This window comes from Carassius gibelio, chromosome A25 (genome assembly GCF_023724105.1).
Source record: "Carassius gibelio isolate Cgi1373 ecotype wild population from Czech Republic chromosome A25, carGib1.2-hapl.c, whole genome shotgun sequence".
Lineage (NCBI taxonomy): Eukaryota > Metazoa > Chordata > Actinopteri > Cypriniformes > Cyprinidae > Carassius > Carassius gibelio.
Window position 1 is genome coordinate 393,407 of NC_068395.1, and position 24,419 is coordinate 417,825.

The 24,419-nt window shown below is 39.6% G+C and overlaps 2 protein-coding genes across 2 annotated transcripts in view; one reads left to right on the forward strand and one right to left on the reverse strand.

Annotated features, from left to right (window-relative positions):
- The window catches only part of LOC127946872 (protein kinase C-binding protein NELL2), a 90,006-nt gene that overhangs the window by 28,946 nt on the left and 36,641 nt on the right, over positions 1-24,419 (forward strand). Inside the window, exons 11-13 of the mRNA XM_052543697.1 lie at positions 22,787-22,881; positions 22,995-23,100; positions 23,229-23,357. Of these exons, the coding sequence (XP_052399657.1) occupies positions 22,787-22,881; positions 22,995-23,100; positions 23,229-23,357 (330 nt within the window). The remainder of the gene's footprint in view (positions 1-22,786; positions 22,882-22,994; positions 23,101-23,228; positions 23,358-24,419) is intronic.
- LOC127947226 (uncharacterized) lies at positions 2,537-15,154 on the reverse strand. The gene is made up of 8 exons (XM_052544213.1): positions 14,055-15,154; positions 13,138-13,269; positions 5,901-6,063; positions 4,880-5,072; positions 4,708-4,776; positions 4,424-4,525; positions 2,852-3,257; positions 2,537-2,727 (listed from the first exon to the last, which is right to left on the reverse strand). Exons 1-8 carry the CDS (start codon positions 14,098-14,100, stop codon positions 2,552-2,554), a joined length of 1,287 nt encoding a protein of 428 aa, XP_052400173.1. The 5' UTR covers positions 14,101-15,154; the 3' UTR covers positions 2,537-2,551.

Here is a 24,419-nt window from a genome sequence, read left to right on the forward strand (position 1 = left end):
TCCCCTTTACATTCTCTCCTCCCTCTTTACGTCCCCGTTACATTCTCTCCTCCCTCTTTACATTCTCTCCTCCCTCTTTACGTCCCCTTTACATTCTCTCCTCCCTCTTTACGTCCCCTTTACATTCTCTCCTCCCTCTTTACGTCCCCGTTACATTCTCTCCTCCCTCTTTACATTATCTCCTCCCTCTTTACGTCCCCTTTACATTCTCTCCTCCCTCTTTACGTCCCCTTTACATTCTCTCCTCCCTCTTTACGTCCCCTTTACATTCTCTCCTCCCTCTTTACGTCCCTGTTACATTCTCTCCTCCCTCTTTACGTCCCCTTTACATTCTCTCCTCCCTCTTTACGTCCCCTTTACATTCTCTCCTCCCTCTTTACGTCCCTGTTACATTATCTCCTCCCTCTTTACGTCCCCTTTACATTCTCTCCTCCCTCTTTACGTCCCCTTTACATTCTCTCCTCCCTCTTTACGTCCCCTTTACATTCTCTCCTCCCTCTTTACGTCCCCGTTACATTCTCTCCTCCCTCTTTACGTCCCCTTTACATTCTCTCCTCCCTCTTTACGTCCCAGTTACATTCTCTCCTCCCTCTTTACATTATCTCCTCCCTCTTTACGTCCCCTTTACATTCTCTCCTCCCTCTTTACGTCCCCTTTACATTCTCTCCTCCCTCTTTACGTCCCCTTTACATTCTCTCCTCCCTCTTTACGTCCCTGTTACATTCTCTCCTCCCTCTTTACGTCCCCTTTACATTCTCTCCTCCCTCTTTACGTCCCCTTTACATTCTCTCCTCCCTCTTTACGTCCCTGTTACATTATCTCCTCCCTCTTTACGTCCCCTTTACATTCTCTCCTCCCTCTTTACGTCCCCTTTACATTCTCTCCTCCCTCTTTACGTCCCCTTTACATTCTCTCCTCCCTCTTTACGTCCCCGTTACATTCTCTCCTCCCTCTTTACGTCCCCTTTACATTCTCTCCTCCCTCTTTACGTCCCAGTTACATTCTCTCCTCCCTCTTTACATTCTCTCCTCCCTCTTTACGTCCCCTTTACATTCTCTCCACCCTCTTTACGTCCCCGTTACATTCTCTCCTCCCTCTTTACGTCCCCGTTACATTCTCTCCTCCCTCTTTACATTATCTCCTCCCTCTTTACGTCCCCTTTACATTCTCTCCTCCCTCTTTACATCCCCTTTACATTCTCTCCTCCCTCTTTACGTCCCAGTTACATTCTCTTCTCCCTCTTTACGTTCCCTTTACATTCTCTCCTCGCTCTTTACGTCCCCTTTACATTCTCTCCTCCCTCTTTACATCCCCTTTACATTCTCTCCTCCCTCTTTACGTCCCCTTTACATGCTCTTCTACTTTACGTCCTTTAACGTCCCCCTTTACATTCTCTCTTCCCGCTTTACGTTTGTATTTAGGCTTATGTTGAACTTTATTCTTGTACAAACAGACACTGTATCAAGCAGTACATGTATTGAATGAAAATGTCTCCGAAATATCTGTGTATTTGGAAAATAATGCATTTTTTCTACTTCAGCTGTGGTACAGTATGCAAACAGCGCGAGCGTCTCTTAATTTTAATGTCTACACCTTTATCTTAATTTCTTTTAATTTAGCTCCATTTCTTACGAAAAGAGCATAATGTGCAAAGTGTTGAAGTGTTTGTGCCTCCCTACAAACCACCCTTTCTTTTAGGAGTCGTGATCCTGTTCCGCACATAATTTTTCACACCAGTCCATGTTCGCTGCTTCAAAGCTTCTGGCTCTGCATCACTACGGGAAGCAGAAAGTGTCTGTCATCACATCTCAGTTTTCAGCTTCTCTCGTCTGCACACGGCAACAACTCTCACCAATCAGTTACATCCAGCCATAGCCCATGTCCAGCACAGCTATTCACTCTTCCCTTTTTTATCATCTTTACATTCTCCCCTCCCTCTATGACAGAAATATCAAAAAGTTTAACATGACATTTCATCCAACTATATTGTAACTGAACAAAGAAAATTGACTCTTGCTATCCTCTACTTCTTCATTAACCTTCTTATACTCTAACTTTTCACTTTATATTCTGTTTCATTCCATCCACAAAATATTTCTACACCTTTATCCTCATTTCTTTTAATTTAGCTCCATTTCCTACAAAAAGAGCATAATGTGCAAAGTGTTGAAGTGTTTGTCCCTCCCTACAAACCACCCTTTCTTTTAAGAGTCGTGATCCTGTTCCGCACATAATTTTTCACACCAGTCCATGTTCGCTGCTTCAAAGCTTCTGGCTCTGCGTGAATGCATCTTTCACAGTCTTGCTTACCAGGAACTTTGCATGTCTTGATGAAACTCATCATGTGTCTCTCTACTGCTTTTACCTCACTGTCCTCCCATTTCTTTTTTGAAGCATTTGAAGAACCTATGAAATAATTAAAAAGTAAATTCTCATTACACATTCTCATTACAACTAAATCGGTGAGTAAAGAGCAAATCAAGACTGTGTTCCCAATGCATAATTTTTTTTTGAATTTGTCTGGATATTGCTGCATGGAGCCAATTCATGTTTATTTGATTATTGTTGTTTGTGCAATGTAGAGATTTTTCTTACCTTGATCCTCCTGTGAAACAGCTTGTTCAGATTGAACAGGTTGATCAGTCTGTACTGGTGCTGTCGTCTGAGATAGGTCACTGGAATCCTCCTCATCACTTGACATGGAATCACCTTGGGCCTCAAGTTGCTCTTAATAATTAATTAACGAAAAATGAACACTTTATTGCTTATACCTAGTATCTGTGACATGAATATATACATTGTTTTGCAAATATGTACAGCACAGATACACACAGAGCATGTATACTCATACCATTTGGGTCGATTTCAATGTCATCAAGTTTCTTTCCTTTGTAGTCAGACAGTGTTCCTTTCTCCATGGCCATTAGGACTTTACTCATTTTTGCCAGCTGCAGTGTTCCCTCTGGTAACCGATAATACTGTCTGTGGATTCGGATATCGTGACCAAGGAAATCAGCCAGTTGGTCTGCTTCATTCTCATTAAGGTTAAGAATTTTAGACATGGTTGCTATGTGTTTCCTGAGCCTAGTTGATGACAGTGCTTCAGGGTTCTTTATGCCACATTCGCAAGCAGCTTTGTTGATGCACTCTCCTCCTCTGTAGGCAGGCGAGGATGATGAGGGCTGCACAGGCGAGGTTGAAGGTGACGTGGGTGACTTGGACTTTGGAGTGGCTACAGAAAAAAAGAGACTGGCCGCCTGGCCCACACGAAAACAAGGATAAATATCTGAAGGGCCTTAAATGTAGTCACACAATGCTGATGTTGTTAACATTAACAATTTGAGAACAAAGTATAGTTTGCACGGTTTGATGTGATATGATAATTGATAAGCGATTGTTAGATTTAAAGGTGGGGTATGTAATTCTCTTTTTTGTCCATTTTTTCAAAATCACTTGAAATCCTATTCCTAACCCACTTACAGCCACTGAGTTAGAAGCACTGAAATGAAAAGTAAGCAATTTAATCATCTGTGGAACAGGCAGGACTCGAAAAACTCCAGCCAATCATTTCCAAAACTACCTAGAATCATTAGACAGTAACTGTGTCAATCAAATGGTCGTACCATACCCCCTCCCCATCGTGTCCATGTACTTCGAATGGGTGGAGTCAAAGGAAAGAAGGTAAGACCATAGGAGTTGTGTATTTTCAAAATCTGCCGGCCGTTTTGCAAATCACATACCCCACCTTTCATCAGCGCGATTTACTGCAATGCTTTTTTTACCCTTAGTTGGTCAGAACAAAAGTGGATGTTACTTGTTCAGGTGTCATTTTCCAGTGAACATTCTTCTGTTGGTCATGACTCATACTTCCAAAAAGTATAATCTGTCATTGCAAATGACAGTATCCACACCGACGCGATGTGAATGACAGCAGCACATTCTCCTCAAAACATTGGATTCATTCGCGCTGTGCCGTGTTAAAGCACAACCCATGTAAAGTTGATAATTCCACAAATGACTGCAATTGCAGATTTCGAACAGAAATGGCGACAAAGACGAAAAACTAGGACTGCAGCGTTAAATAATTTCTTGTTTGTTTTTTTTAATTGTGAGTACATAAATACATTTCAAATGACACGGGTGCTGGATGAAGTCGATATGCACCTACAAATCAACTTAAACCAAACCATTCTATGGTTTGCCAGCAATAAAGATATTTTCTATTTGAACACCTGAGCACCAGCTAATAGTGGTTTACTGTGCTGCGTGTTCATTATTTTGGGGGCGGAGCAATGAAGGGAGGGGTGTGTTTGTTTGGGTGTCGATTTCAAATATTAAGTGTTTCTCAGAAATCACTTATTGCATTTTTAACTAGCTGGCAGTAAACATCAGTAGATAGTTGCTGCATGTTTAAGATGGTTACCGTTTTATTCCTTGATGTTCTTGCTTTGCCTGACTGCTTATGAGGACCATTGCTGTTTACCTTGTCCAGTTCAGGAGAGGAAACAGAAGCTGCACAATGGGGCTAGATGTCAGAAAAGAAACCAGTGAATATCAAAATATCAGAATATTTGTAAAGGACAAAAAAACTTGTTAATGTTCATTCCTCTAGCTGTCCTATACTTTATATATCATTCCACACACAACTCTATGCTGAGAGAGTCAATAATATAGAATAATGATACAGATGTTTTAAAGTGGACTTACGGATTTATGCAGGCGCAAACTGCTGGCTGGCGTTTTATCAGTGGATTCTGCTGATGCTTTATTCAAAGGCTTGAGAAATATGAGACCACAATCACATGGTAACTAATCAGAATTAGAGTAAAAAATTATCATGAATTACTGATCAATCTCTTTAGCATTTTATTGATAATACCTTGACTCGCCATGGCCAATCTGAGTCTCCATAATTGTAAGTGATTTCCTCTCCTGGTAGAATGTCTCGTACAGCAAACAGACACAGGTGAGGTTTTCTGCTCACTTCAACAGTTCTCATTTTGCAAGTAGGATTTCTGGTCTCATCGTTTGCAAGTCTTCCCAAAGACGAGTCTTCTTTAGATGCATCCATGCTATAAAAACATAAAATGAACACTCAATACTTATAATCTTAGTATATATGCTAGACATGTACAGTTATTTTTACAAGTGGTTCTGAACCCCAGTTCTGGGAACCCACCGCTCTGCATATGCTGAATGTCTGGTGTTTTAATCCACCTGATTGAGATGAGGAGTTCTTCATCAGAACATGGCTCTATGAACTCATCTGAGTGCATCAGGTGAAGGAGACATACAGAATCTGCAGAGGAGGGTCTCAGAACCACTGATCTATATGATAGTGTACTGCAATGTATGGTAATGTACAGCTCTCAGATAAAAGCATCTAAAAGTTACCATGTTGTTCTCTTTAGGGAATACAGGGGGAATTTTTTTTGATGACTCAAAGAAACTACACTCCGTACTCTATGTCAGTTCATGGTGAATTTGAAGTATTAGGGTGTGTTCACATCTGGCATGTTTTTTTAGACTGTTAATGTGGTTCATCTGAATAAATGTGAAAGCTGCTATTTGAAACCTGGTGCGACCAAACAAGCGGACCGAGACGCTGAAAAGAAGGGTCTCAGTTGGCTTCCAAATGAACTCTGGTGCAGTTCAAATGAAATATGAACATAACATGGACCAGAGACATGTAAATAAACCAAAAACAGGAATATGTGACCCTAAAAAGGACAGACTGGTCAATCATAACTTAGGTTCAACGATAGAAATGCCAATCTGAACACTAAGCGTATCTGGACCAAAAGAAACGAGCGAACAGAACTACAGGCATGAACTAAGTATCTTACAGTTCCAGATATTTTAGCATACCTACTACATCAATCCAACAGTTCTGTACTCACCACCAATTTTTGCCATGCCACTGAAAATCAAACAGGAACGTGTTCTCAGCTTCAGTGTAGTGTTCAGTTCGGTCCAGACTCTCCTGTGAACTCAGAAGTTCACCTCTGTATTCAAGAACAAAATCACCTCTGAAAAAAGCTCCAGTGGTGAAAACTCCACGCCCTGAAGAGGAGAAATACATTAGCTTCAGTTTCTTTAATGTCAAATATTATTTTGATTCTTACTAAAAGTTGTCTACCATATGATGTACATTATATGATGTAGAAGGGAAATTACTGAAGGAAAATAGTCAGCCAGGCTAATCTCAAAGCATGCTTTGCTTTTCATACTTTTAAGTCTTAAAATTATACAGTTAAAATTACATACATTTTCTTACACAAACAATATGATCATGGCTATATATTGTTTAGAACAGAGTGCCGCAGTGATGATGTATTTTTGAAGGCCAACCCGGTAGTTCACCTCCCCTAGTTCCCTCCACAAAAACCTTATAGGATTTTAGAACCCTATAGAAAATCCATATCCTTGTGTAATATATATAATGTTTCTACATTCTTGTATTGTATGTTTGACTGATTGTGTGCCTTTATAAGTAAATCAGGTTAATGACGTCAAAAGCAAACCATATGTGTATCTGACTTTGTGTATTTCATATGTCATGTCACTTGTGATGTTAAATAAAGCCCAAGAGTATTCCAGAATACCAGTGGGAATCTTACAGACTCATATTCTCCTCTCATCCAGTATCGGATGCAGGATTTTGACTGTACCACCTCTGCATGAGATGAGAACACATTTTAAGAGTTTCTTGGGTAGAGAAAACACTTGCTCTCTCTGGATGTGCTTAAATCCACAATAAGGACACTTTCCTGTCACACATCACACATGCTCACTTCAATAAGCCACAGAACACAGGTTAAAGGGATAGTTTACCCAAAAATGAAATTTCTTTCAGTAATTACTCACCCTCATGTTGTTCCAAACCCGTAAAACCTTCGTTCATCTTCAGAACACAAATTAAGATATTTTTGATGAAATCTGAGAGCTGGATCACTCCTCCATAGGCTTCCAAGGGACTGAAACTTGTTGGCCCAGAAAAGTTATTAAAGAGATCATTAATATAGTCCAAGTGACTACAGTGGCTCAGTCTTAAGTTTATCAAGCGACGAGAATACTTTTTGTGCGCAAAAAACAACAAAAATAATGACTTTATTCCACTATTCATTTCCTTCTCTTTGGGCCACGAGTTTTTTCACGTAGTAAAACTGTGCAGTGCGTCTGTGTTACACGTCACCACGTAGGCTCACTATTGGCCGACGCTGGTCATGTGTGTGATGCGTGTGACGTGCAACACAGACGCACTGCACAGTTTTACTACGTGAAAAAACTCGTGGCCCAAAGAGAAGGAAATGAATAGTGGAATAAAGTCATTATTTTTGTTGTTTTTTGCACACAAAAAGTATTCTCGTCGCTTGATAAACTTAAGACTGAGCCACTGTAGTCACTTGGACTATATTAACGATCTCTTTTATAACTTTTCTGGGCCAACAAGTTTCAGTCCCTTGGAAGCCTATGGAGGAGTGATCCAGCTCTCAGATTTCATCAAAAATATCTTAATTTGTGTTCTGAAGATGAACGAAGGTTTTACGGGTTTGGAACAACAGACAAAATCTAGCTGTGTCGATTGGTTTATGCTTATGCCGTTTATGATTACCTTAGTCTGCGTTTACATGACCACCAGAACTGTTGGCTTATTATGCATAATTGGGTTATGTATGTGCAAATAAACATTGACTTTGGGTTGATGGAACCAGAAGTGCAAAAATGCAACTGCTTTGTTTTACTGTACGACGTACACACCTCCGCCGACTTGAGCTTCCAAAGTTACCGGAAGTCATTCATTTTCAATGGAAGCTGGCTTCTCTCAGCTGCAAGGAGCGTCAAATTCCTTGGCATGGCGTTTTGAGCGACTAGAGCATCAATCTGAAAGTTGAAGTAGCTCAACTTTATGGTAATGAGCTATGTTCAGCGGCAAGCAGCAGCAAAACGGCAGCAACCAATCGGAATATAGACGTCCTTCGCGCTGGCTGATTCCGGAGAAACATATGATGTAAACTTTCGTTCCTACCAAAACATTAGTTCTATCAACACGCTATCAAACTGTGTCCAGCCTGAAGTTCCGCTGGACGTACCTCTCGTCATCGAGCCGCAGCTGCTGCACCAGCCGGTGATACTCTCTGAATTGATAACGGCCCTGGAGGGTTTCATGAACCCAAAATCTCCGAGTCCGATGTCTTCTCAAGCAGCACCAAACACAGCAACTTCACGATTATCCGACAGTGATACACATTTGAGAATGAGCTCAACTTATTTGAAATATTTACAAGCGCTCGTTTTAAGCGGGAATGCAATTAATTTGCTCACGGTAACACCAATTTGAGCAATTACATTAAAGTAAATATAACATTAATATAACAATAATAGCTAATTATTCTTTTCTTCCCAAACAAATGTGACCAAAACGGTTATAATAATTCTGTCATTATAAAAGGTTTCTTCAGTGTAATGCTTGTTTTTTCTGTTTATTACATTTTATGTTGTGACACTTCTCTTCTCCATGCTATGTCAGAGCGGCCAAAGCGTCAACAAGCTTCCCCGTACTTTTTGACAAGCGTCCTTGACAGGGCGGCCAGAGCTTCTTTGCAGCTCAAGTCGGCGGCTGTGTGTACGTACAGTTAGGGCTCATGCCAGCAGAACTCTATTCAGGAATCTGGACTGCACAATAAAAAATATATATATTTATAAAGTACTGTTTAACTTGTGGCCTAACAACCATATGACTTGCCTTACATTAAATTCTCAGTTTTGTAGATTAACATTATTACTAGGGCTGGGCGATAAAATGATAATGATAATTATCATGATATAATTTCTCGATAAAACGATATCCAGAGTTCGATAAATGTTCGATAATGTTTATGCACCAAAAGCGGAACCGAACTCATCTGACCCGCGCGCCACACGGACCGTTTATCCGCTCGGCTCAAAGTCCAAACGGCAGCGCAGCATGACTCGCGAGCTCACTAGAGCAGATGAGTTTACTCTGATCGGTCTCTGTCATCAGATCCAGTGAGAAGCGCTTGACTTCAGCCAAGAACACACGTTTCAGTGATTTAAACCAGTTTAAAGGCCGATTAAACCGCGCTGACAAACAGGAGAAACACTGTGGTCAGTCAGAAGGCTTCTTTGTCTACAAATTCCCACCATTTACTACGGATTTACTGTAACGTTAGCCTAATAATATTAACTGCACCATGAAATGTGGGATATACATATTGGATTGTTTTATATTATTACAGTTGTTTTCAGTCGCAAACAAGTATTTGTCCAAGCAGTTGTCATATTTTCAAAACTCTAAACACAATTAGCACAGCATCTGTCTATTGTGGCCATACCATTCACACATTTCATGTCGTTTTTACACAATATGGAGTCATTGAACACATTTCCACAATGCTTACATTTTCTGAACAGACAAGCTATACCTCCCAACAAAATTATGGATCGTTTTTGTAGCATTTACAAATGTTAACACACAACATCCCACAATAGCAAAAACAATGTTCCAAACCTTAGATACAGTATAAAAAAATCTGCTTCTGCAATGATATCAGTTCAAAAACTATTTATCTTAGCTGATTTATGTTGTGTAAATTGGGCCAACCACAGCTGATTCCAATCTGGCTTAGACTCAATTGCAGGGGTTATTTTTTTCTATTACACTGACACTTATACAATACAGTAAAAGGAGGACTTTGAAGAGTGATATTTTTGGAAACAGAAATAGAAAAAGACAAACACTAATGTATGGACGAGGAAGAGTAAGAGCAAGGGACCAGTGAGAGGAGCAGGAGCAGTGAACAGTGAGAGGAGCAGGAGCAGTGAGAGATGCAGTGAGAGGAGCAGTGAGAGGAGCAGGAGCAGTGAGAGGAGCGGGAGCATTGAACAGTGAGAGGAGCAGTGAGAGATGCAGTGAGAGATGCAGTGAGAGATGCAGTGAGAGAAGCAGGAGCAGTGAGAGGAGCAGGAGCAGTGAGAGATGCAGTGAGAGATGCAGTGAGAGATGCAGTGAGAGGAGCAGTGAGAGGAGCGGGAGCATTGAACAGTGAGAGATGCAGTGAGAGATGCAGTGAGAGATGCAGTGAGAGAAGCAGGAGCAGTGAGAGGAGCAGGAGCAGTGAGAGATGCAGTGAGAGATGCAGTGAGAGGAGCAGGAGCAGTGAGAGATGCAGTGAGAGGAGCAGGAGCAGTGAGAGATGCAGTGAGAGGAGCAGGAGCAGTGAACAGTGAGAGGAGCAGTGAGAGGAGCAGTGAGAGATGCAGTGAGAGGAGCAGTGAGAGGAGCAGTGAGAGATGCAGGAGCAGTGAACAGTGAGAGGAGCAGTGAGAGGAGCAGGAGCAGTGAGAGATGCAGTGAGAGGAGCCGGAGCAGTGAGAGGAGCAGGAGCAGTGAGAGATGCAGTGAGAGGAGCCGGAGCAGTGAGAGGAGCCGGAGCAGTGAGAGATGCAGTGAGAGGAGCATGAGCTGTGAGAGGAGCAGTGAGGGGAGCGGGAGCAGTGAGAGGAGCAGTGAGGGGAGCAGGAGCAGGAGCAGTGAGAGGAGCATGAGCTGTGAGAGGAGCAGTGAGGGGAGCAGGAGCAGTGAGAGGAGCGGGAGCAGGAGCAGTGAGAGAAGCAGTGAGGGGAGCGGGAGCAGGAGCAGTGAGAGATGCAGTGAGAGGAGCAGGAGCAGGAGCAGTGAGAGGAGCATGAGCTGTGAGAGGAGCAGTGAGGGGAGCAGGAGCAGTGAGAGGAGCGGGAGCAGGAGCAGTGAGAGGAGCAGTGAGGGGAGCAGGAGCAGTGAGAGATGCAGTGAGAGGAGCAGGAGCAGTGAGAGGAGCAGTGAGAGGAGCGGGAGCAGGAGCAGTGAGAGGAGCAGTGAGGGGAGCAGTGAGGGGAGCGGGAGCAGGAGCAGTGAGAGGAGCAGTGAGGGGAGCAGGAGCAGTGAGAGGAGCGGGAGCATTGAACAGTGAGAGATGCAGTGAGAGATGCAGTGAGAGATGCAGTGAGAGGAGCCGGAGCAGTGAGAGGAGCCGGAGCAGTGAGAGATGCAGTGAGAGGAGCATGAGCTGTGAGAGGAGCAGTGAGGGGAGCGGGAGCAGTGAGAGGAGCAGTGAGGGGAGCAGGAGCAGGAGCAGTGAGAGGAGCATGAGCTGTGAGAGGAGCAGTGAGGGGAGCAGGAGCAGTGAGAGGAGCGGGAGCAGGAGCAGTGAGAGAAGCAGTGAGGGGAGCGGGAGCAGGAGCAGTGAGAGATGCAGTGAGAGGAGCAGGAGCAGGAGCAGTGAGAGGAGCATGAGCTGTGAGAGGAGCAGTGAGGGGAGCAGGAGCAGTGAGAGGAGCGGGAGCAGGAGCAGTGAGAGGAGCAGTGAGGGGAGCAGGAGCAGTGAGAGATGCAGTGAGAGGAGCAGGAGCAGTGAGAGGAGCAGTGAGGGGAGCAGTGAGGGGAGCGGGAGCAGGAGCAGTGAGAGGAGCAGTGAGGGGAGCAGGAGCAGTGAGAGGAGCGGGAGCATTGAACAGTGAGAGATGCAGTGAGAGATGCAGTGAGAGATGCAGTGAGAGAAGCAGGAGCAGTGAGAGGAGCAGGAGCAGTGAGAGATGCAGTGAGAGATGCAGTGAGAGGAGCAGGAGCAGTGAGAGATGCAGTGAGAGGAGCAGTGAGGGGAGCAGGAGCAGTGGGAGGAGCAGTGAGAGGAGCGGGAGCAGGAGCAGTGAGGGGAGCAGGAGCAGTGAGAGGAGCAGGAGCAGTGAGAGGAGCAGTGAGAGATTGTTTTTATTTTACCCCCCCCCCCTCCTTTTTTTATCTGGGCTTTTTGCTGTTGTTGTTTTTTTGTTCAGAATGCTCTTATGTGTTTCATGGATATTTTGTTCACTGTAAGCAATACTGTCAAACCTTTTCTGTTCTATCATACCGTGTTTCTACTGTACCTCCTGCAGTAAACAGTAAAGGAAAAATAGTTTTTTACTGGAATGCTTTTGAATGTGAACATTACTGTACATTTGGACATACAGTTCCTAACCAAGAAATTTAGTGTAAAACAGTGAATTGCATGTTTTGCATGCAAATACCTGTAAAACTGAGACTGAAAAGTCCAGTTTTTGTAATGTCAACAATAGCCAGTATTTTGAAACCTGGTGTACTTTTGAGGTGAAAACAAGTGTTATTCTTTGACAGAATAATTTAATTTTGAGTCAGATTTCCAGTGTTTTGGTAAAGTTGGTGTGTGCAGAGAAAGATGTGTTCTATTTTGAAATGAAGATTTAGTATAAATTTAACAAAATGTGTTTTTGAGAAAAAAATTATCCATTTGGCTAATTGTGTTTTGTAGGTGTTAGTCTGTGTTAAGAGTTTAGAAAAAGTATCTGAAGTATGGTTAAGCGCTTGTTAGCGATTGAAAAAAACTGTAATGTAGACAATGTATTAAAGGATTAATAAAATAGTTACAGTATTTGGTTTTGTGGTTATCATGATCTAAATGCATGATACTGGATGACCAATGGTTAATTTTAATAAAACTCAAACAGTCAGAATATTACATTTTACCAAATAAAATTGAGGTCGTTTTAAAAGATGTTACTGTTTTTGTTAATGAACATAAATTTTACATAGTAAATCTGCTCCTAACTGAATCTAATACTGCTGCAAATCATTGTCAAATATGCATTTTGAGACAAAATATATCTAATATTAATATTGCTGCCTGCACTGTAAACTGTGCTGAAGATCCGTGCCATCAAAGTCAGGCAACACAAACCTGTTTCAAGACTTGAAACAATATCCCCCATTAGCACATCCAGGAACTAAGAAATACATTTTCCAATAAATATATTTATTTTGTTAAGGAAAAATAACAAATGTTTGAATGTTCTACCTCAGATTTGTGAAATGTTCACCTGTTTGGCAAGTGTTTGTCATGATATGTTCTGACAATAAAGAGTAGTTTAAAACCACAATTAATGCTCTGGTTTCTACAACTTTCACTTAGGAGCAAATATCTGCCTTTAAACTTGAAAGAAATAAAGATTTGACATTTATTGTGTCGATATCGACTAATATAAAACAATTAACGTGATAACTTTTTTGCCATATCCCCCAGCCCTAGTTATTAGTTACTAAACTGCTTAGTCATTTATACTTGCCTTTATATTTGCTGATGAACTGCTCTCGAAGCCCAGGCTTGTCAGTTTTACAGGTAATGTGATGCTCAGCATCCTGCAGAGGTTTCCTACGTCTTTTATTTCCCAGCATGGCGACTTTCTTTCTTGAAATGACTGGAAAAAATAAATACAAATAAATATAAGATGGATACTGTGGATTCTGTGGAACAAATCTTTATATTATATATATTTTTTTTAAATGGAAATGTCATTAATGCCAAAAACCATTGGTTCTTGTGTGTCTTGTAACCACAACTGATGTCAATCTATATTTGATTTAAGAGCTAAAGTATATGGGAGATTTTCAGTCAATAACCAGCTAGATTTATATGGACTATTTTTAATGTGCTTTTTGTCTGCTTTGGAGCTTGAAACAAAATACAAATATTATAAAGTATCAATTCATGGTCATTGTGCAAAAAAATCTCAGTGAAGATAAATTATTAAAATAAAACATTCCACTAAAAAAACAATTCGGGGGCAAATAATGTAATAATGTATTACATAAAATATAATATATAAAATAATGATATTAAAAAATGAGAATGAATTATTTCAAATTACTGTTGATATTTTACAACACTTTTGAGAAAAACAATGATTTAGTAAACTACCACTGACTCGGTTGTCTTGATTACTTTGTAGAACCTAAAGTACTATTATATGAAAAATAACAAAATTATATTTAATAGTCAATTTTATATATACAATTTGTTTTCATTATTGCAACAAATCATCAAATGAGACAGGCTTAGAAGCAAACTCAAATACAATCGAGAAGTAAATAAAACCCTATTACAAAAAATAATTAAACCACTAAAATAAACATACATCGTACTATATTTCATATTACACAATGTATTTAGTTATCATGCATTTTCAGGACGTCTTGATCTCACCTTTCCTCCTGGTGGGTTGTTTGTCGTCTGTTTCGCGTTCCATCATCACGTGTCTGCATTTCCCGGGAAAACACCACCGTCGCTGACTTGCGTAAATGACGTAGTTACGTATTTGGATTTCACGTTGAAATTGTGACTACATGTATTTGGCCTAATAGAAAATTATCTGGTGGCAATGATATTTGTTTTAACCACAGTACTGTTTCTTCAAACTTAAAAAAAAAAATGTGATGAAGTTAGTCTTTCTAGTGGACAGAGCACATGATCACTTTTTAACCGAGCACCCACCTCAAACTACGAACCAGTGCGCATGTCCGTACATGCACTGGTTTAAAAGAGCAAAAAGTACCCGATGTGCACTTATTTTTATAAAATAACACCACATCATAAAGTTTTTAAGAGAATTACAAATAAGAATATTCAAAACGTGCAGGTCTGCTGTAAACTAGAGCTCACAAGACTTTTGTTAGTTCATTCATTCATCTCATCTGCAGCGAGTCAGTCAGAGACAGTGCTGTGGGGGAAGGGCGCGCGCGCGATCAGAGAGTGCTGTGGGGGAAGGGCGGCTGATCACAGTATGAGCAGCAGAAGCAGATCTCAGCTAGGGCTAGGGCTATAGTTGAAAATCAAAGTAAGAACTAATAAATCTGTAAACAAACATTTAAACGTGCCAGCTTAATTCATGATTCTTTTAAACACTTTTGTTCTTTTGTATGACTATAACTGCTCTCTCTCTCTCTCTCTCTCTCTCTCTCTATATATATATATAGAGAGAGAGAGAGAGAGAGATACATAGATATATAATTTCTTGAATCATTCTTAAGATTTTCAAACCAGTAAGTGCACTGGTTTGTAAAAAAAATGTACCCAACGTGTACTTAATTTTCTGAAATAACACCACATCATAAAGCTTTTAAGAGGATTACAAATATGAATATTCAAAACGTGCAGGTCTGCTGTAAACAAGAGCTCACAACTGTCTAAATGAGCAACCTAGATCTCTTGAACAGACATCTTATTTTCTATTACAGTTTTTTTCAGTCGCTAACAAGTATTTGTCCAAGCAGTTGTCATATTTTCAAAACTCTAAACACAATTAGCAAAGCATCTGTCTATTGTGGCCATACCATTCACACATTTCATGTCGTTTTTACACAATATGGAGTCATTGAATACATTTCCACAATGCTTATATATTCTGAACAGACAAGCTATACCTCCCAACAAAATTATGGATCGTTTTTGTAGCATTTACAAATGTTAACACACAACATCCCACAATAGCAAAAACAATATTCCAAATCTTAGATACAGTATAAAAACCTCTGCTTCTGCGATGATATCAGTTCAAAAACAATTTATCTTAGCTGATTTATGTTGTGTAAATTGGGCCAACCACAGCTGATTCCAATCTGGCTTAGACTCAATCGCAGGGGTTATTTTTTTCTATTACATTGACACTTATACAATACAGTAAAAGGAGGACTTTGAAGAGTGATATTTTTGGAAACAGAAAAAGACAAACACTGTAATGTATGGACGAGGAAGAGTAAGAGCAAGGGGGCCAGGGAGAAGAGCAGGAGCAGTGAGATGGATATTCTGTTCACTGTAAGCAATACTCTCAAAGCTTTTCTGTTCTATCATACCGCGTTTCTACTGTACCTCCTGCAGTAAACAGTAAAGGAAAAAAATATCTTTTTACTGGAATGCTTTTGAATGTGAACATTACTGTACATTTGGACATACAGTTCCTAACCAAGAAATTTAGTGTAAAACAGTGAATTGCATGTTTTGCATGCAAATACCTGTAAAACTGAAACATAAAAGTCTATGCAGTTTTTGTAATGTCAACAATAGCCAGTATTTTGAAACCTGGTGTACTTTGATTGACTGCATGTACCTTTTGAGGTGAAAACAAGTGTTATTCTTTGACAGAATAATTTAATTTTGAGTCAGATTTCCAGTGTTTTGGTAAAGTTTGTGTGTTGACAGAAAGATGTGTTCTATTTTGAAATGAAGATTTAGTATATATTTAACAAAATGTGTTTTCGAGAAGAAAATTATCCATTTGGCCAATTGTGTTTTGTAGGTGTGAGTCTGTGTTAAGAATTTAGAAAAAGTATCTAAAGTATGGGTAAGTGCTTGTAAGCGATTGAAAAAAAACTGTAATAGCATTTATTAATCAAAACAGTCAATTGAAGTCTGCAAACCCACAGCAGGGCTGATATGCAAGCATCTCATCTGCAGCGAGTCAGTCAGAGACAGTGCTGTGGGGGAAGGGCGCGCGCGCGATCAGAGAGTGCTGTGGGGGAAGGGCGGCTGATCACAGTATGAGCAGCAGAAGCAGATCTCAGCTAGGGCTAGGGCTAGGGCTAGGGCTATAAAATCAAAGTAAGAACAAATAAATATGTTAACAAACATTTAAACGTGCCAGCTTAATTCATGATTCTTTTAAACACTTTTTGTTCTTTTGTATGACTATAACTGCTCTCTCTCTCTCTCTCTCTCTCTCTCTCTCTCTCTCTCTCTCTCTCTCTCTCTCTCTATATATATATATATATATATATATATATATATATCATTTCTTGAATAATTCTTAAGATTTGCAAACCAGTGAGTGCATTTTTCAAAACAATTGGTACAAACCCAGACAAAAACAAAGCCTGTAACTTGCTCAATATCCTTAATACAATATCAATGAACATCAGTGCCATCAGAATGACAAGTCCTTGTGTCATTGTTTACAAACATGATAGTCAAAATGCTTTGTCATTTTGTCAATATAACAGTGAACTATCATTCAAAAAGTGAAACTTGTATATTATATTCATTCATTACACACAGACTGATATATTTCAAATATGTTTCTTTTAATTTTGATGATTATAACTGACAACTACGTAAAATCCCAAATTCAGTATCTCAGAAAATTTGAATATTACTTAAGACCAATACAAAGAAAGGATTTTTAGAAATGCTGGCCAACTTTAAGGTATGAGCATGAAAAGTATGAGCATGTACAGCACTCAATACTTAGTTGTGTCTCTTTTGTCTGAATTACTGCAGCAATGCGGCGTGGCATGGAGTCGATCAGTCTGTGGCTCTGCTCAGGTGTTATGAGAGCCCAGGTGTCTCTGATAGTGGCCTTCAGCTCTTCTGCATTCTTGGGTCTGGCATATCACATCTTCATCTTCACAATACCCCATAGAAGACAAGTTTGCTGGCCAATTAAGAACAGGGATACAATGGCCCTTAAATCAGGTACTGCTTTGGCAGTGTGTGCTGGTGCCACATCCTGTTGGAAAATGAAATCTGCATCTCCATAAAGTTGATCAGCAGCAGGAAGCATGAAGTGCTCTAAAACTTCCTGGTATACGGCTGCGTTGACCTTGGACCTCAGAAAACACAGTGGACCAACACCAGCAGATGACATGGCCCCACAAACCATCACTGACTGTGGAAACTTTACACTGGACTTCAAGCAACGTGGATTGTGTGCCTCTCCATTCTTCCTCCAGACTCTGGGACCTTGGTTTCCAAAGGAAATGCAAAAGTTACTTTCATTAGAGAACATAACTTTGGACCACTCAGCAGCAGTCCAGTCCTTTTTGTCTTTAGCCCAGGTGAGACGCTTCTGACGCTGTGTCTTGTTCAAGAGTGGCTTGACACCAGGAATGCGACAGCTGAAACCCATGTCTTGCATATGTCTGTGCGTGGTGGTTCTTGAAGCACTGACTCCAGCTGCAGTCCACTCTTTGTGAATCTCCCCCACAGTTTTGAATGGGTTTTGTTTCACTATCCTCTCCAAGATGTGGTTATCCCTATAGAGCTGGTAAGTCCCGCCCCCTCCGTAAAACCCCGCTGGACCTCAAAGTTGAAAAACTGTCAATGCAAATGGGATTAATTTCATTAATGGGAGAAAATAATTATTTTCTGGTCCCGTTTGAATTGTGACATGAATGTGAACATATGTTGTCTGTGAATTTTTTATATAATCTTTCGTGTGAAGAATGTTACAATTTAGCAGGTAGAAGTTTGATAGGGGTAGACTTTTTGTGACAGCACTTTGTGGACTACAACTCTTTGCTGCTTTCGACATGTTTGAAACGTCAACAACACTAGCACATGGCTCTAGCTCACGGATCCCGCTAAACATGGCTGTGTCTTTGGTGCACTTCACCACCTTCTTTCAGGGAGAGGACAAAATCTTTGAGGTTGGCGAAAACCACAGGTAAGTCAACTTTATGGGGTGACGTCACATAGGCGACATGTAGTCTTTCTCGTTATGTCTTTTCCACAACTGCTAGCCGATAAATCATACCATATACTGTCACTGTTCACATTCATGGCACAATTCAAACGGGACCAGAAAATAATTATTTTCTCCCATTCACTTGCATTGACGGTTTTTCAACTTTAAGGTCCAGCTGGGTTTTACGGAAGGGGCGGGACTTACCAGCTCTATTGCTTGTACACTTTTTTTCTACCACATCTTTTCCTTCCCTTCGCCTCTCTATTAATGTGCCGGGACACAGAGCTCTGTGAACAGCCAGCCTATTTAGCAATGACCTTTTGTGTCTTTCCCTCCTTGTGCAAGGTGTGGTCATCTTTTGGACAACTGTCAAGTCAGCAGTCTTCCCCATGATTGTGTAGCCTACAGAACTACTGAGAGACCATTTAAAGGCCTTTGCAGGTGTTTTGAGTTAATTAACTGATTAGAGTGTGGCACCAGGTGTCTTCAATATTGAACCTTTTCACAAAATTCTAATTTGGGATTTTCCTTAGTTGTCAGTTATAATCATCAAAATTAAAAGAAATAAACATTTGAAATATATCAGTCTGTGTGTAATGAATGAATATAATATAGAAGTTTCACTTTTTGAATGGAATTAGTGAAATAAATCAACTTTTTGATGATATTCTAATCATATGACCAGCACCTGTATACTTTGTATAAGTGTTTTTTACATTATGCCTCTGGGATAGGCAACTTCGGTCCTGGAGGGCCACTGTCCTGCAGAGTTGAGCTCCATCCCTAATTAAACACACATGAACAAGGCAATCAATGTTTTCAGGATTACTAGATATATACAGGCAGGTGAGTTTTTATCTGGGCTGGAGCTAAACTCTGCAGGACAGTGGCCCTCCAGGACCGGAGTTGCCAATGTAAAATGCAAGTAGACTGCTGTAATATATAATGTAAATATGCTGTATTGCACGACTACAGTATAGTGAACACTGTGTGATTGCACACCTGTTCAAAGACTATGCATTAATTGTGACAGGAGAGAAACGGTAGAGCATATATTAATAGAATGTGAAGCATACAGAACAGAACGAATCATACTGTTAGAACAAGTTAAAGAATTAGGTTACACACATTTATCAGTAGAGGGTTTATTTTCCTTTTCTGCATCAAAATCATCAGCATGGCCAGCATGAGATGCCTTAAAGAAACTTATTTAATCGAATTTAAGAATAACCAAGAATATATATATATATATATATATATATATATATATATATATATATAATTATTATTATTATATATATTTTTTCAATACATATTAGTAGAAATCCGCATTGAAGCTCCACACCCCAAACAGTTGGTGGCGGTAATGCACCAAATTGGTATGCCAACCGCCAATAAAAGAAGAAGAAGCACACCTGTTCAAATGTTTTAATGACTGAGGACACACACGGTTGTTCTCCCAACATTCAGCTCACCTTTTGACCCGCTTCGGCCATAAGGTCATGATATTGAGAACATGATAGTGGCCCTTATTTCTTCAGAATCTTGTCCTCTTCTACCTCTTCCTCTGTTTTACCTCTGTATTCTTCCACCACACATACTTACTTCTTCTTCCATGCTGTTCACCCTGTTTGTACCTTGTTGTTCTTAAATTACCAGAGTGTGTAACACTGTGTTGTGTTGTGCTCTGTCTGTATGCTTCTCAGATGAAGCTTAATGAGATGCACTCTGAGCTATTTTAGGGAACTGGTGGATTATTGGTTGATCGAATGCTTTACATTCCCCTTCATTAGTGAAAATCAGAATTCACCTCTGCAATTCAACAATTCAGGACAAAAATGTCTAATAGAAGTGTATAGAAAATTTGCTTGACAGTTTATGACAACTACTATTCTGCATTTAATGACTTAATGAATTAATACCTAGATGTTTTGGGGAGTAAGACTTGGGAGTATTCAGCAGAGAACCATACATTTTGATCAACATGGCATAAGCAATTGATAATGTAAGAAACAGATAAAACGTGTACATAATCAGTTGCATTTGTAATTTGTTCAAATGATGAGCAATTGCTTTTATGAGGTGCACAAGTAAGTAGATAACGTGGAGGTTGAATAAGAATTTTAGTCGTGATCTGAGAAATGCCCCAAAGCGACTAAGAAAAACTTCAAATATAATTAATAGAATATAAAATAAAAAGATGTTTGCTGTACCTTCTTTCCTCTATATAAAAATATAATATAATATAAAGTAATATAATGCAATGTAATGTCATATAATATAATTATATAATAAATGAAGGAATATAATGTAATGTAATATAATTAATATAATATATAATGTAATATAAAATAATATAATATTATATAACATAAAGAGAATGTTTGCTTGTTTGCTGTAAGTGAATGTGTTGCTCTGGTTACAGACGCGCGTGCTCTGGGTGGGGGAGGGGCCTGGCTGCGCTGTCAGGGAAATGGCAGGACGCAAAGTTGGAGAAAACACTTAAAACAAATAACATCACTTATAAAAGCAAGCGAATCTGCCTGTTTTCACATATTTTAATTGCTTGTATATTTTTATTGAATAAACTCAGATGTATATCACCACACCCACAATAACAGATTTAAACAGTTGCCCCTCCGCTTTTGGAAGGAAATATGTTACTTTTCAAATTCACATGATGTACGTGTCTGTCCCTTCCCGCGTCAAACTCGTTCCTACAGCATTAATATCCGATGTAAGTGCTGTAGTCATGGTGACGCGGGGCAGCGCGATCTTTACACACGCACACGGAGCAGACTCTGATGAGAGAGAAAAACGCGAGGATTAAAAGTTGTAAAACATGCTAATATGAATCGCGAGAGCTCCTGCTGCTCAATGCATATTGGTCTAATCTTATTTAATACTAATTATTGGGAATTTATCTGTAATTTAATGTGGATTATCTGTCAATTCATTCACAATCAACATGTTTTTTGCCTCCGCCATCTTTATTGATGACGTATTGGCCTCTGATTGGTCAGATCACCAAGTCCCGCTCCCATAGCGGCTTCCTGCGCTCTGATTGGCCAGAATCCCCAAAGTGTGTATCTTTTCCGGAAGTGCAGTACTCCTAGAGGGCGCTGTGTTATACACACTTTAGTGGGGGGGCATACACACTTCAGGTACACAAATCACTTAAAAGTGATTTTTTGGGACAAGTGAGATTTTAAGCCTGGAAACCATTTTAGAGCATGCTGAATGCCACTGTATAGTCAAACAAATGAGGACATACAAAATGTCCTCAATTTTTTGGGTGGTCCTCAGTTTACTGGTGTGTATTCTGGTGAATGTACCCAAAAGTGATATAAGTAAGTGCACGCGCACACACACTCACACACACTCACACACACACCCTCTCACACACTCACACACACACACACACACACACACACACACTCACACACACACCCTCACACACACACACACACACACACACACACACTCACACCCTCACACACACTTACACACACACACACACACACACTCACACACTCACGCGCACACACACTCACACACACACCCTCTCACACACTCACACACACACACACACACACACACTCACACACACACCCTCTCACACACTCACACACACACACACACACACACACTCACACACTCACACACACACACACACACACACACACACACACACCCCTTCGTTTGAACCCTGCACGAGTTAGCTTTAGCATAGGAGTACAGAACATTTTACAAGTAAAGACATAACATTCTTTATTAATTAAATATTACACTAAAATATGACCAAACATGCCTGATTAGACATGAATTTTTTTTAAGCATGTTCGACCTGATTCATTTTACATGCACTTCATGAATAAAATAAAATAAGTCATGCTAGCAGATATTTTAATGTGTTTCTTAGTAAAGCAAGCCGGTATACTCTCCTCAACAGCACAGTATTTGAAGGACTGATGGAAACAGCAATAATGATTCATCTTGAACTGTATTACAGGTTCGGACAGGATTGGTCTGTATGTTGAGGTGTATTTGAAGACAGAAGAGGAAATAATTGCTATCTAGGGAACAATTATCTCCTCAGACGTCTTGTAGCTGTTGGCTGTTTGCTCTTTAGTTAAGCTCCACATCTCCATACCGTAGCATGTCTTTCTCTCACATTAATAAAGCAGGTTTGATTTGTGCTGCTTGTGTTTCTGCTGAGTCATGCTCATTTCTAACTGCACTGAAACTACATAACATGCTAATAAAAAGGACTTTTGTCCATTCTATGAAAGTTATTTTTTTGGAGTCAATTAACTTTCACCGTATGAAGAAAACCAGCAGTGAGTGAGTGAGTGTGTGTGTGTGTGTGTCCAGGTGTGTGTGTGTGTCCGTGCGTGTGCGTGTGTCCACGTGTGTGTGTGTGTGTGTCGCAGGCGTGTTCAAGTAGAGTTCATGCGTGTGTGTGTGTGTGTTTCTGCAGTGATGTGCTTGTTCTCGGGGCAGACGCTGGTGGAAGGACAACGCTGTGCTGTTCATGATCCCACCGCGGGACTCTGCCAGCTGTTTGAGTGCAGGGTACAGTCCCCAAACACTCCTGTACACTTACACAAAACACAAAAACAACCAGCAGATAGAGAGATCTATCTAGGACAAATGATAAACCCGACTGCTTTGCTTCTGTTTCTCAGGATGGCACGATGCACAGAGTTCCCAACACTGAAGACTGTCCGCTGCTCACCTGCGCTGAATCTGATCAGATCACACTGACACACAGATGCTGCAAAGTCTGCAGAGGTGTGTCACCTGATCCGTCTTTATTCTCTACAGTAAACAATAGTTTGACCATAGCCTGACCTTTAGCGCTTCAGTGTTTCTAGAAACATAAATCCATGAACACAAATCTCCTCTGTCTGGGGTTAAAGGTCACGACTTCTGTGCGGAGGACAACATCTGTGTGGAGAACTCGGAGTGTGTGAACTTAGACACCGGCTCCAGCTGCAGCTGCAAGAACGGCTTCCGGCCGCTGCGTGAGGACAGAGCCTACTGCGAAGGTGAGCTGTCAATCAAAGCAGGGTCAGCTGATCCATCACATGATGAACCGCAATCACAGCACTCGGGAACAGGGATATAAACAGCATTAGAACCCACGGCTGATTTTAATATTCCATCATAAACTCTATTATTACAGGACATGTGTATAATGACTCACTTGAGATAATTGATGCAGAATCGAAGTTAGATACTGATATAACACATACTACTTTGGTGATTGAAATTGACCAAGATATATATTGATAAGGTCATTAAAAAATATATATATTTTATAATAATGTATAATTAATATTAATATGATTGTTTTAGAATAAATACAAATAAATAATATAATATTATAAATATAGCATCCATAATAAATCATTCATTATATAAAAAGTATGTAATATGAACTATTTTTTACATTTAAAATAAAAACTAATGTTAATAAATATAACATTATAGACATATAGAATAATAATTATCATTACAATAATAAAATAATAAATAAATTAATAAATGTAATAAAAATGTGTTATAATACAATCTATTGTAATAAAAATGTGTTAGAAAGGTTGTTTAAAATAATAAATTATTTTAGTATATTTAGTACTGTAATTTGGTATAATTCATTTTATAAGCATATAATAATAATTATAATTACAAAAATAATATAATAAATTATTTTAGTACAATCCATTGCAATGCAAATGTGAAATTATAATTTCTAAGTTGTATGAAATTAAATTAATATTAAAGTAATGTTAATGTGTTAAAATGAATACCATAAAAAATATTAATAATAAATTATATTAGTATATTATAAATGTAATACAATAATAATGTAATTAATCTGGTAGAATTTGTCAAATAAAAATAAAATATGTATTAATAATGTAAAATGAATATTCATGTAATATTGGGATGTGTTACAATTCATATTAATAAATATCAATTCATGTTGATGTCATCTGTCACATCGACTAATTGATCATCTCACATCATTAATTCAGTGACATTTCTGAGTTGACTGACAGATCTAAAAATAACAGATTCTCCGTTATCTGTGTTGGTTTTCATGC